This window comes from Thalassophryne amazonica, chromosome 12 (assembly GCF_902500255.1).
Source record: "Thalassophryne amazonica chromosome 12, fThaAma1.1, whole genome shotgun sequence".
Classification (NCBI taxonomy): Eukaryota; Metazoa; Chordata; class Actinopteri; order Batrachoidiformes; family Batrachoididae; genus Thalassophryne; species Thalassophryne amazonica.
This window is the reverse complement of record NC_047114.1, coordinates 1067861-1081482: the sequence shown is the minus strand read 5'-3', so window position 1 is coordinate 1081482 and position 13622 is coordinate 1067861. Positions and strand designations below refer to the sequence as shown.

The 13622-nt window shown below is 41.3% G+C and overlaps 1 protein-coding gene across 8 annotated transcripts in view; it reads left to right on the top strand.

The window, feature by feature from the left end:
• Nucleotides 1–12385, top strand: part of LOC117521482 (supervillin-like) — a 207587-nt gene extending 195202 nt beyond the window's left edge. For all 8 annotated transcript variants that reach the window (XM_034182785.1, XM_034182786.1, XM_034182782.1 and 5 more), the window contains one exon: nt 11612–12385. In XM_034182785.1, coding sequence (XP_034038676.1) covers nt 11612–11698 — 87 coding nt within the window. In that variant the 3' untranslated portion in view covers nt 11699–12385. The remainder of the gene's footprint in view (nt 1–11611) is intronic.
• Nucleotides 12386–13622: the final 1237 nt, after the last annotated feature.

Sequence of the window (13622 nt, the reverse complement as noted above, 5' to 3'; positions counted from 1 at the left end):
TGTTCCAGAGTAATATATATATAAGATGTCTGAAATTCAGTTTGCATTTATTAAATTCCACGCATCTTAAAAAGTAGCAGACACAGATTATCTGGAATTTTGTTTTGGTCTCTACTGCCATCTACTGGCCAGTAGTGTTCATGGCAGTATTCGCCCTAGTACTGAGCGTCCAGTAGTTGGCAGTGTTCTATTTATTTTGACACCGGTTATATCAGACGGTTATCTAATTACAACTTGCCTTTTTTTTGAAAATGGCTTTTTTTAACAAATAAAAAATGGCATATTTTACAAAAGCACATTTATCTGTAAACACGAACACATGTCACATTAACGTGTTAGTGTTTACATAGAATGAATGAGTCAACCAATCAGTGTTAGCGGAGGCACATTTTATCCATCATCCTTTGCCATCTGTCTGTGTTTGTTACAAAACTTCAGAATTAGTGCATTATTCAACATTAAAAGATATGTTATATTTTAACTTTGTACAAATGACAGAATTGACATTAATGTAGTTATTCTATCAGTATTCATTTTATTTATACACCAAACCATAAGTCAGCACTGCTTTTTTCAAGACCCCGGCCTGACGGCGACACTGTTATTGAGTAGAGAGTTAAGCTTCGCTGCTCCTCTCAGCTGCTTCTGTGTTGGAAGCCATGTAGTAAACAGGAGCTTCCAGCAGGGGGCAGGGTGCACAAAGAACAAAGTGCTGACTCATTGTTTGGGTCTGTAGTTGCCTTTGATGCTAACAGAAGCAATCATTATGTTAAAACTCAAAATCAGCTTGTTAGTAGTTGTAAGTGTACTGGAGATAATACTAAAAGTTTTCAGTTAGCTGTAGCTTCCGATAAATTTTTGGGTGGTTTATTGGTTTAACTTTATAAAAGATAACTTTTCAGTTAGCTGATTATCTGTTATCGAAGCTAATTTTTTGGTTAGCTGTGTACACCACTGTCCAGACTTTTTTCAGTAAATGCTTCTGGGGAGCATTAGCATGGCTAAAAATCTTCACCCCCATTGTATTGTAGCATTATTATTATTACTATTATTGTTGTTGTTGCTATTGTTATTATTATTATTATACTCTGGTTATTGGCGACTCTGTTTTGAGAAATGTGAAGTTAGCGACACCAGCAACCATAGTCAATTGTCTTCCGGGGGCCAGAGCAGGCGACATTGAAGGAAATTTGAAACTGCTGGCTAAGGCTAAGCGTAAATTTGGTAAGATTGTAATTCATGTCGGCAGTAATGACACCCGGTTACGCCAATCGGAGGTCACTAAAATTAATATTGAATCAGTGTGTAACTTTGCAAAAACAATGTCGGACTCTGTAGTTTTCTCTGGGCCCCTCCCCAATCGGACCAGGAGTGACATGTTTAGCCGCATGTTCTCCTTGAATTGCTGGCTGTCTGAGTGGTGTCCAAAAAATGAGGTGGGCTTCATAGATAATTGGCAAAGCTTCTGGGGAAAACCTGGTCTTGTTAGGAGAGACGGCATCCATCCCACTTTGGATGGAGCAGCTCTCATTTCTAGAAATCTGGCCAATTTTCTTAAACCCTCCAAACCGTGACTATCCAGGGTTGGGACCAGGAAGCAGAGTTGTAGTCTTACACACCTCTCTGCAGCTTCTCTCCCCCTGCCATCCCCTCATTACCCCATCCCCGTAGAGACGGTGCCTGCTCCCAGACCACCAATAACCAGCAAAAATCTATTTAAGCATAAAAATTCAAAAAGAAAAAATAATATAGCACCTTCAACTGCACCACAGACTAAAACAGTTAAATGTGGTCTATTAAACATTAGGTCTCTCTCTTCTAAGTCCCTGTTAGTAAATGATATAATAATTGATCAACATATTGATTTATTCTGCCTAACAGAAACCTGGTTACAGCAGGATGAATATGTTAGTTTAAATGAGTCAACACCCCCGAGTCACACTAACTGTCAGAATGCTCGTAGCACGGGCCGGGGCGGAGGATTAGCAGCAATCTTCCATTCCAACTTATTAATTAATCAAAAACCCAGACAGAGCTTTAATTCATTTGAAAGCTTGTCTCTTAGTCTTGTCCATCCAAATTGGAAGTCCCAAAAACCAGTTTTATTTGTTATTATCTATCGTCCACCTGGTCGTTACTGTGAGTTTCTCTGTGAATTTTCAGACCTTTTGTCTGACTTAGTGCTTAGCTCAGATAAGATAATTATAGTGGGTGATTTTAACATCCACACAGATGCTGAGAATGACAGCCTCAACACTGCATTTAATCTATTATTAGACTCTATTGGCTTTGCTCAAAATGTAAATGAGCCCACCCACCATTTTAACTGCACTTTAGATCTTGTTCTGACATATGGCATAGAAATTGAAGACTTAACAGTATTCCCTGAAAACCCCCTGTTGTCTGATCATTTCTTAATAACATTTACCTTTAGTTTAATGGACTACCCAGCAGTGGGGAATATCAGGAGAGTCAGACAGGAATGGCTGGACACAAATGCAGGACGCGACACAATAGCTCTGGTTGAGATCGGCGTTTACTGAGAAACTCAGTGGGGTTCGGTACACAAATAGGCAGTCCAAAACAAGCAAACAAAGCAGAATCATCAGGCAAAAGCGTGGTCGGTACAAACAGGCAGATGGTCAGATACACTACGTGGCAACAGGACTTAGAAGATACAAACTGAACAGAGCTAGAAGTGAGGGCACCAGGCGCAACGATCGAGCGAATAACCAGTGCAACCAGTGAGACTAATATACACCTGGGTAATAGGCAGCTGATCAGAAACACCTGTGCAGAAGGATCCAGAAGTGGGTGTGGTCAAGACAGTACCATGCCCACCACCTAGCACCAAGAGAAAAGGAAGACATAATCACCAAAAAACACTGACCTAAAACATGGCCGAAGAGCCGAACAATCACAGATCATTACAGGGAATAAGTTTTATTACACTAGAAGTCTTTCAGAAAGCGCTGTAACTAGGTTTAAAGATATGATTCCTTCTTTATGTTCTCTAATGCCATATACCAACACAGTGCAGAGTAGCTACCTAAACTCTGTAAGGGAGATAGAGTATCTCGTCAATAGCTTTACATCCTCATTGAGCACAACTTTGGATGCTGTAGCTCCTCTGAAAAAGAGAGCTTTAAATCAGAAGTGCCTGACTCCGTGGTATAACCCACAAACTCGCAGCTTAAAGCAGATAACCCGTAAGTTGGAGAGGAAATGGCGTCTCACTAATTTAGAAGATCTTCACTTAGCCTGGAAAAGAGTCTGTTGCTCTATAAAAAAGCCCTCCGTAAATCTAGGACATCTTACTAGTCATCACTAATTGAAGAAAATAAGAACAACCCCAGGTTTCTTTTCAGCACTGTAGCCAGGCTGACAAAGAGTCAGAGCTCTATTGAGCCGAGTATTCCATTAACTTTAACTAGTAATGACTTCATGACTTTCTTTGCTAATAAAATTTTAACTATTAGACAAAAAATTACTCATAACCATCCCAAAGACGTATTTTTATGTTCAGCTGAGTTTCAGTCAGGTTTCAGAATTCATCATAGTACAGAAACAGCATTAGTGAAGGTTACAAATGATCTTCTTATGGCCTCAGACAGTGGACTCATCTCTGTGCTTGTTCTGTTAGACCTCAGTGCTGCTTTTGATACTGTTGACCATAAAATTTTATTACAGAGATTAGAGCATGTCATAGGTATTAAAGGCACTGCGCTGTGGTGGTTTGAATCATATTTATCTAATATATTACAATTTGTTTATGTAAATGGGGAGTCTTCTTCACAGACTAAGGTTAATTATGGAGTTCCACAAGGTTCTGTGCTAGGACCAATTTTATTCACTTTATACATGTTTCCCTTAGGCAGTATTATTAGACGGTATTGCTTAAATTTTCATTGTTACGCAGATGATACCCAGCTTTATCTATCCATGAAGCCAGAGGACACACACCAATTAGCTAAACTGCAGGAATGTCTTACAGACATAAAGACATGGATGACCTCTAATTTCCTGCTTTTAAACTCAGATAAAACTGAAGTTATTGTACTTGGCCCCACAAATCTTAGAAACATGGTGTCTAACCAGATCCTTACTCTGGATGGCATTACCCTGACCTCTAGTAATACTGTGAGAAATCTTGGAGTCATTTTTGATCAGGATATGTCATTCAATGCGCATATTAAACAAATATGTAGGACTGCTTTTTTGCATTTACGCAATATCTCTAAAATCAGAAAGGTCTTGTCTCAGAGTGATGCTGAAAAACTAATTCATGCATTTATTTCCTCTAGGCTGGACTATTGTAATTCATTATTATCAGGTTGTCCTAAAAGTTCCCTAAAAAGCCTTCAGTTAATTCAAAATGCTGCAGCTAGAGTACTGACGGGGACTAGAAGGAGAGAGCATATCTCACCCATATTGGCCTCTCTTCATTGGCTTCCTGTTAATTCCAGAATAGAATTTAAAATTCTTCTTCTTATAAGGTTTTGAATAATCAGGTTCCATCTTATCTTAGGGACCTCGTAGTACCATATCACCCCAATAGAGCGCTTCGCTCTGACTGCAGGCTTACTTGTAGTTCCTAGGGTTTGTAAGAGTAGAATGGGAGGCAGAGCCTTCAGCTTTCAGGCTCCTCTCCTGTGGAACCAGATCCCTACTGCTGGGGGGTTCCCATGATGCACTGTTTCTTTCTCTTTTTGCTCTGTATGCACCACTCTGCATTTAATCATTAGCGATTGATCTCTGCTCCCCTCCACAGCATGTCTTTTTCCTGGTTCTCTCCCTTCAGCCCCAACCAGTCCCAGCAGAAGACTGCCCCTCCCTGAGCCTGGTTCTGCTGGAGGTTTCTTCCTGTTAAAAGGGAGTTTTTTTTGCTCACAGGGGGTCGTTTTGACCGTTGGGGTTTTTCTGTAATTATTGTATGGCTTTTGCCTTACAATATAAATCGCCTTGGGGCAACTGTTTGTTGTGATTTGGCGCTATATAAATAAAATTGATTTGAATTGATTTGATATTATTATTATTAATATATAAACAAAAATAAATTAAAAAAAACTACAATTTGTAATACATTTGACTCTTTCACGAGAACAAATGCTTGGTCATTATTATACAGAAAACAAATGCACACAAACGTGCTGACAGCTGCAGCAGCTTAATGCTAACTTTAACATTAAAAATGCCATAGACATGCTAACTTGTTAGCTTTGGTTAGCATCATTAGCATCCCATTTTTAAGCTATAAAATACATCTGTCAACTGTTTCAGAAGACCATAACAGGTCGGTTTAACATAAAAAGGTAAATATTACTCACAGACATATGCTCTTTAGGGTTTTAGCGGGGAAAATTAAGATAAAGCTGTTGTGTGGGCCACTGAAGAGGAGGTACTGCTGGCCTCCACCAGAGGGCGCCCTGCCTGAAGTGCGGGCTTCAGGCACGAGAGGGTGCTGCCGCCTCTTCAGGACAGTCAGACGTGGCAGCTGTCAATCATCATCTCCAACAGCTGTCATTCATCAACCACTCCATAAAGCCGGATGACATCTCCACCTCGTTGCCGAGATATCGTCAAGCCAAGAAGGTAATACCTCAGCCGTGATTGTGCCGTGCGCACATTATTTTCTCCAGTCTTTGATATTGTTTCAGGAGTCTACTCGCTGTTGTTGTTCTGTCGGAGTACAGAGTGGTGACGAAGTGAAGGGTGTTCACTTGTCACACCGAACTACAGAGACAACCGGAGTTTAACTGTCAATAAAAGGTGGAGGTGTTCTTTCCCACTTTAAAAGGAGAAGTCTGACTGTTCTGACTGTGTTACTGGGTGTGCACACACCCACCCTTGATTGTTTCTGCTTCCTGCCAGCAGTACCAGATCTGACAGCCGGAGACGGTGACCACCTGGGGACTCGAGACTTGGCGGCTCCAGTATTCTCCGGGTTCGGTGGCGGTGGAAATCGTGTGGGTTCCAGCTCCTCTCTGGACGGACATCTTCTATCCTCGAGCCTGCCCACACGTCACCTTTGTAGATTGACTACATACAAATTCTGTAGTCGTCTGTATTTCGTTGTGCACATTCACAACAGTAAAGTGTTCTATTTTCGGCTCATTCATTGTCCATTCATTTACGCCCCCTGTTGTGGGTCCGTGTCACTACACTTTCCCAACAAAAGCGAAATAAAACAATGAATCAACGAAGCATTAGATTGAAGTGCTTCAATCTGCGAATCACTGCTTCGATTGGTTCAATGTTCAAAGCAAATCCACGCTGCAGAAAAGTTGATTACAGACCCATTGCAGGGTCTGTAATCAATGTAGAAAAATGATCATTTTCCTGACCAACACCCCCAAAAACAATGGCCATTCTGAAGTACCGATAAGGGAATCGTTAAGCAAAAAGGTTATTGATGTCGGGCGATCGAATCATTTCTTAACGATACCCTTTGGAAAGGAGTAGAATGCCACTTCCTTATTTGTTTTAGTGTACTTGGTGCAATTGATAGCTGAACGCTCAGTTCCTTTAGATCTTGATGTTTGTTCTGATGTTGCTGGTATGACAGTTATGATCATGAAAAATGCACTTAAACAAAAACCTTTGTCTCTAATATTGTGTGTCTATAGCAACACCCAGTTACACACATTCAAAATGATGGCCTGCATTCCAGCCACTTACAATGCAGCATACAGGAAGTCGGCCCTCTCTATGTTCTCTCTGCGTGCGGTGCTGTGACATGCCAATCATCTGGGTGGCACCTAGGGTGTCCAATCAGATTTCAGGGAAGTCCAGTGCAACCACTGAACTCTACAACCCAGCTACATATATATATATATATATATATATATATATATATATATACGAGGGCTGTCCATAAAGTATAGGTCCTTTTTATTTTTTTCAAAAACTATATGGATTTCATTCATATGTTTTTACGTCAGACATGCTTGAACCCTCGTGTGCATGCGTGAGTTTTTCCACGCCTGTCGGTGACGTCATTCGCCTGTGAGCACTCCTTGTGGGAGGAGTCGTCCAGCCCCTCGTCGGAATTCCTTTGTCTGAGAAGTTGCTGAGAGACTGGCGCTTTGTTTGATCAAAATTTTTTCTAAACCTGTGAGACACATCGAAGTGGACATGGTTCGAAAAATTAAGCTGGTTTTCAGTGAAAATTTTAACGGCTGATGAGAGATTTTGTGGTGACACTGTCGCTTTAAGGACTTCCCACGGTGCGAGACGTCGCGCTGCGCTCTCAGGCGGCATCATCAGCCTGTTTCAAGCTGAAAACCTCCACATTTCAGGCTCTATTGATCCAGGACGTCGTGAGAGAACAGAGATGTTTCAGAAGAAGTCGGTTTCAGCATTTTATCCGGATATTCCACTGTTAAAGGAGATTTTTTTAATGAAAGACGTGCGGACGGGTCCGCGCGTCAGGGACGCAGCCGGCGCAGAGCGGCGGCACAGGAAAAACACCTCCGTGTTGATAACCATTTGTAAAATCCAGGCGGCTTTTGATGGCTTTCAGTGGAGTGAGTATATGAGAAATTATTTAACAGCTGGACATGTTCCAACTTGTCCTTAAGGCTTCCAACAGAGGTGTTTTTCCTGTGGCGGAGCGTCGCGGCGGCTGCGAGCCGACGCGCGGACCCGTCCGCACGTCTTTCATTAAAAAAAATCTCCTTTAACAGTGGAATATCCGGATAAAATGCTGAAACCGACTTCTTCTGAAACTTCTCTGTTCTCTCACGACGTCCTGGATCAATAGAGCCTGAAATGTGGAGGTTTTCAGCTTGAAACAGGCTGACGACGGCGCCTGAGAGCGCTGAGCGACGTCTCGCACTGTGGGAAGTCCTTAAAGCGACAGTGTCACCTCAAAATCTCTCATCAGCCGTTAAAATTTTCACTGAAAACCAGCTTAATTTTTCGACCCGTGTCCACTTCGATGTGTCTCACAGGTTTAGAAAAAATTTTGATCAAACAAAGCGCCAGTCTCTCAGCAACTTCTCAGACAAAGGAATTCCGACGAGGGGCTGGACGACTCCTCCCACAAGGAGTGCTCACAGGCGAATGACGTCACCGACAGGCGTGGAAAAACTCACGCATGCGCACGAGGGTTCAAGCATGTCTGACGTATAAACATATGAATGAAATCCATATAGTTTTTGAAAAAAATAAAAAGGACCATTACTTTATTGACAGCCCTCGTGTATATATATATATATATATATATATATATATATATATATATATATATATATATATGATATGTGAGGAAGTGAGGAAAATAAGTATTTGAACACCCTGCGATTTTTCAAGTTCTCCCACTTAGAAATCATGGAGGGGTCTGAAATTTTCATCTTAGGTGCATGTCCACTGTGAGAGACATAATCTAAAAAAAACAAACAAATCCGGAAATCACAATGTATGATTTTTTTTAATAATTTATTTATAAGTTACTGCTGCAAATAAGTATTTGAACACCTACCAACCAGCAAGAATTCTGTCTCACACAGACCTGTTAATTTTTCTTTAAGAAGCCCTCTTATTCTGCACTCTTTACCTGTATTAATTGCACCTATTTGAACTTCTTACCTGTATAAAAGACACCTGTTCACACACTCAATCAATCACACTCCAACCTGTCCACCATAGCCAAGACCAAAGAGCTGTCTAAGGAGACCAGGGACAAAACTGTAGACCTGCACAAGGCTGGGATGGACTACAGGACAACAGGCAAGCAGCTTGATAGAAGACAACAACTGTTATGATTATTTATTAGAAAGTGGAAGAAACACAAGATGACTGTCAATCTCCCTCGGTCTGGGATTCCATGCAAGATCTCACTTTGTGGGGTAAGGATGATTCTGAGAAAGCTCAGAACTACACAGGAGGACCTGGTCAATGACCTGAAGAGAGCTGGGACCACAGTCACAAAGATTACATTAGTAACACATGATGATGTCATGGTTTAAAATCCTGCAGGGCAGCAAGGTCCCCCTGCTCAAGCCAGCACATGTCCAGGACCGTTTGAAGTTCACCAGTGACCATCTGGATGATCCAGAGGAGGCATGGGAGAAGGTCATGTGGTCAGATGAGACCAGAATAGAGCTTTTTGGAATCAACTCCACTTACCATGTTTAGAGGATGAGAACAACCCCAAGAAAACCATCCCAGCCGTGAAGCATGGGGGTGGAAACATCATACTCTGGGGGTGCTCTTCTGCAAAGGGGACAGGACGACTGCACTGTATTGAAGGGAGGATGGATGGGGTCATGTATTGCGAGATTTTGGCAAACAACCTCCTTCCCTCAGTAGGAGCATTGAAGATGGGTCATGGCTGGGTCTTCCAGCATGACAATGACCCCAAACACACAGCCAGGGCAACTAAGGAGGGGCTCCGTAAGAAGCATTTCAAGGTCCTGGAGTGGCCTGGCCAGTCTGCAGACCTGAACTCAATAGAAAATCTTTGGAGGGAGCTGAAACTCCAAACCTGAAAGATTTGGAGAAGATCTGTATGGAGGAGTGGACCAAAATCCCTGCTGCAGTGTGTGAAAACCTGGTGAAAAACTACAGGAAACGACTGACCTCTGTAATTAAAAACAACTGTACCAAATATTAACATTGATTTTCACAGGTGTTCAAATACTTATTTGCAGCAGTAACATACAGATAAATTATTTAAAAAATCATACATTGTGATTTCCGGATTTTTTTTTTTTTTTTTTAGATTATGTCTCTCACAGTGGACATGCACCTAAGATGAAAATTTCAGACCCCTCCATGATTTCTAAGTGGGAAAACTTGCAAAATCACAGGGTGTTCAAATACTTATTTTCCTCACTGTACATATATATATATATATATAGAGAGAGAGAGAGAGAGAGAGAGAGAGAGAGAGAGAGAGAGAGAGAGAGAGAGAGAGAGAGAGAGAGAGAGAGAGAGAGAGAGAGAGAGAGAGAGAGAGAGAGAGAGAGAGAGAGAGAGAGATACACTTTCAAAAGTTAAACACATTTGACATCACACTCTCACGAGCGCCACTAGCTTAGCTTATGGCAAGCTAAAAGTGGACGATGATTTAGCAACTTTGTCAACTGCTTAACGCCTATTGTCGCATATATGCTACAATATTTGACTCAAATATGCAACATACCAAATTGACAAGTATGTCTGTTGTCGCAAATTTGCAACATACCATTATTATTATTATAACATAAAGTCATGACCAAAATACCAAAATTACTATTTATTTTTTGTGCAACAGTGAAATTAATAATCTCAACATTATTTACCATCTACTTAAAGGCAAAAACACACACAAAACATAAACATTTTTTTATACAGTATACAGCTATATAAATTCAGGCTTTAAGGAGTTAAGGACTTTTTGTGGGTTTGAAGTGACTAAAAATTGCATCTATAAAGACAAGCAACAAATCTGGAGACTTTTATTCCACACAAACTGTCAACTTTCTATCACTGTGAGTGTTAGAAAGTTGGGACAGACAGACAGCTTTTGGGACAGACAGGAGGGGGACACTGGGACACAGCAGACAGGAGGGGGACACTGCAGACAGGAGGGGACACTGCAGACAGGAGGGGGACACAGCAGACAGGAGGGGACACAGCAGACAGGAGGGGGACACAGCAGACAGGAGGGGGACACAGCAGACAGGAGGGGACACTGCAGACAGGAGGGGGACATGAGGTACAGGAAGACATGTCGTTTGAGCGTAGAGAGTAACTGCTTTCAGATCTCTAAAGTAAAGTGGACAAATAGGTCATAACCCGTCCAATAAGAGTCTTGTCACCTGACAGACAGAGAGGTCATGCCGGCTTTGGCAGACAACTCACAGTGGCAGGTGAGGCGGTGATAACCAGTGAAGAATGTCAGTGTGCAGTGACACAGTTGGGTCAGAGACTGTAGACAACTGGTTGAAGCGCACATATACACGACATCAACATAGTCCAATAAGGACAAAAAGGTTGCAGTTATCAGGAGAAACATGACTTGTTTCTTGAAAGGACTTTTGAGAGTTTTCAGCTGTATTGTCCAGTTTAAAACATTTGTTCAATAAGTGATCAGAAGTAATGTTACATTACTCTCAAGCAATTAAAACTTACAAAACTAATTATTGTTTTGTATTAATCTTTTTTTTAGTAACAATGTTTGACAGCTAAAAAGTAAGCATCACTTCAGCAGCCAGGACACACTTTTCTTCCATTTTCTTCTTTTTTTTTTTTCTTTCCAGAAAATTCTTTTGCGCGCGCACACACACACACACACACACACACACACACACACACACACACACACACACACACACACACACACACACACACACACACACACACACACACACACACACACATATCTTTGCCTGAGTGTGTTCTCTGTCACTATAGATTTGTTGCACTGAGCACAAAATGACCACGAGGAAACTTTTCTATCTGTGCTCGAGGTCACATCCTGTCACGTCACTGGCTCTTATCTAATCTTTATGAATTAGTTAACTGGTCCTGATGTTATTAACCACTAAAAGCTTCAGTCATAGTGTTAATTTGTTGCCTTGTCACTTCATTTTTTTTCCAAACTCTGCTCATCTCTGTTTCCCAGAAAGCTTTGGAGGTGACGAGAGAAGAATATGAAAGTCTGCCTGGGTGGAAGCAAGTGAACTTAAAGAAGGCTAAAGGCTTATTTTAACCCTTCACAGAGCGTGCACGGAGGGACAGAGGACAGCTGAGACACACCAGGCGTCTCAGACGTGTAGCGTTCAAGAACGTGGTTGACGTGGAAACGGATGCAGGACGTGATGGAGGAGACCGGAGTCTGGAGCAAAGTTTAGGTGTTTTAATGGAAATGCTGAAGACGTGCTGCTTTAGATCGTACATGTGTGTACACGGTGCACACACACATGCATTTAGAGTCTAATCAAGCTGCAGGACACCGTGTGTGTGTGTGTTTGTGTGTGTGTGCTGACTGTATATAAAGTGTGTGTGTATCTTGTATCTATGTACAAACAAACACTGTAGCAGCAGCACAAAGTCTTTGCAGAGTGTGTTTGTGTGTGTGTGTTTGTGTGTGTGTGTGTGTGTGTGTGTGTGTGTGTGTGTGTGTGTGTGTGTGTGTGTGTGTGTGTGTGTGTGTGTGTGTGTGTGTGTGTGTGTGTGTGTGTGTGTGTGTGTGTGTGTGTGTACAGGTTCTGTAGATGTTTGATTTTTCATCAGGACTCAGAGGTTTGATTTGTTTTGGCCCTGAGAAGCAGCAGCTTGATGATCCTGACTGTATAGTGCCTTAATTTGCTTTTTGTGTACAGAAATTCTAGTCTGCATTTTTAATGACTTCCTTTGTGATAAAACATAGAGAATTAAATCACAGTAATGACTCACTGAACTCTGACTCCTGTCTATTTTAACACATTTATTAAAGCAAACACAAATAAAGCATCATCTATATACATAAAGAGCTATGTCTGTCTGTCTGTCTGGGATAAACTCCCAAACTATAATATGTGGGTGATTCTTAGACTATGGGCACTTATTATGTCCTTTGATCATATTGTATGAAAAACAGAAAAAAGGGGAATTTCACACTTTTATAGTTATCTTTACAATGAAAGTGTGTTAAGAAATTTGTTCTAGTAGTCTATGATGACTTTTTCACCTTTTTTCAGCATCATTATATGCAAATATTGCCGTTTTGTGCTTGTCCCACACCCAGACTTTTGATCTTCAATGATAAAAATGAATGGTAAAGAAACGTTTTTTCTAATGTTTTAAAATATCTCTGAATAAAATATCAGTAAAATAATCAAAACATAATTGGGGTATTCAATGTCATACAACTGTTGTGATTTTTTTAAACAAAATGTAGTTGTCCCACACTATTGCCATAATTTCCACCACAACACTGTAATGTCCCTTTAAACAGTTTGTATGAAAGATTGTTTGGGTAATTTCTATGGAGATAAACAGTGACATCAGAGCACATGTGTATAGCGCCAAATCACAACAAACAGTTGCCCCAAGGCGCTTTATATTGTAAGGCAATGGTGTGGTGGAAATTACATTTACAAGGCCAATAGTGCCCGTAGTTAAAGAATCACCCATGTAGCCCAAAAAACGATATATGAGGGCTGTCAATAAAGTATAGGTCCTTTTTATTTTTTTCAAAAACTATATGGATTTCATTCATATGTTTTTACGTCAGACATGCTTGAACCCTCGTGTGCATGCGTGAGTTTTTCCACGCCTGTCGGTGACGTCATCTGCCTGTGAGCACTCCTTGTGGGAGGAGTCGTCCAGCCCCTCGTCGGAATTCCTTTGTCTGAGAAGTTGCTGAGAGACTGGCGCTTTGTTTGATCAAAATTTTTTCTAAACCTGTGAGACACATCGAAGTGGACATGGTTCGAAAAATTAAGCTGGTTTTCAGTGAAAATTTTAACAGCTGATGAGAGATTTTGAGGTGATTCTGTCGCTTTAAGGACTTCCCACGGTGCGAGACGTCGCACAGCGCTCTCAGCCGCCGTCGTCAGCCTGTTCAAGCTGAAAACCTCCACATTTCAGGCTCTATTGATCCAGGACGTCGTGAGAGAACAGAGAAGTTTCAGAAGAAGTCAGTTTCAGCA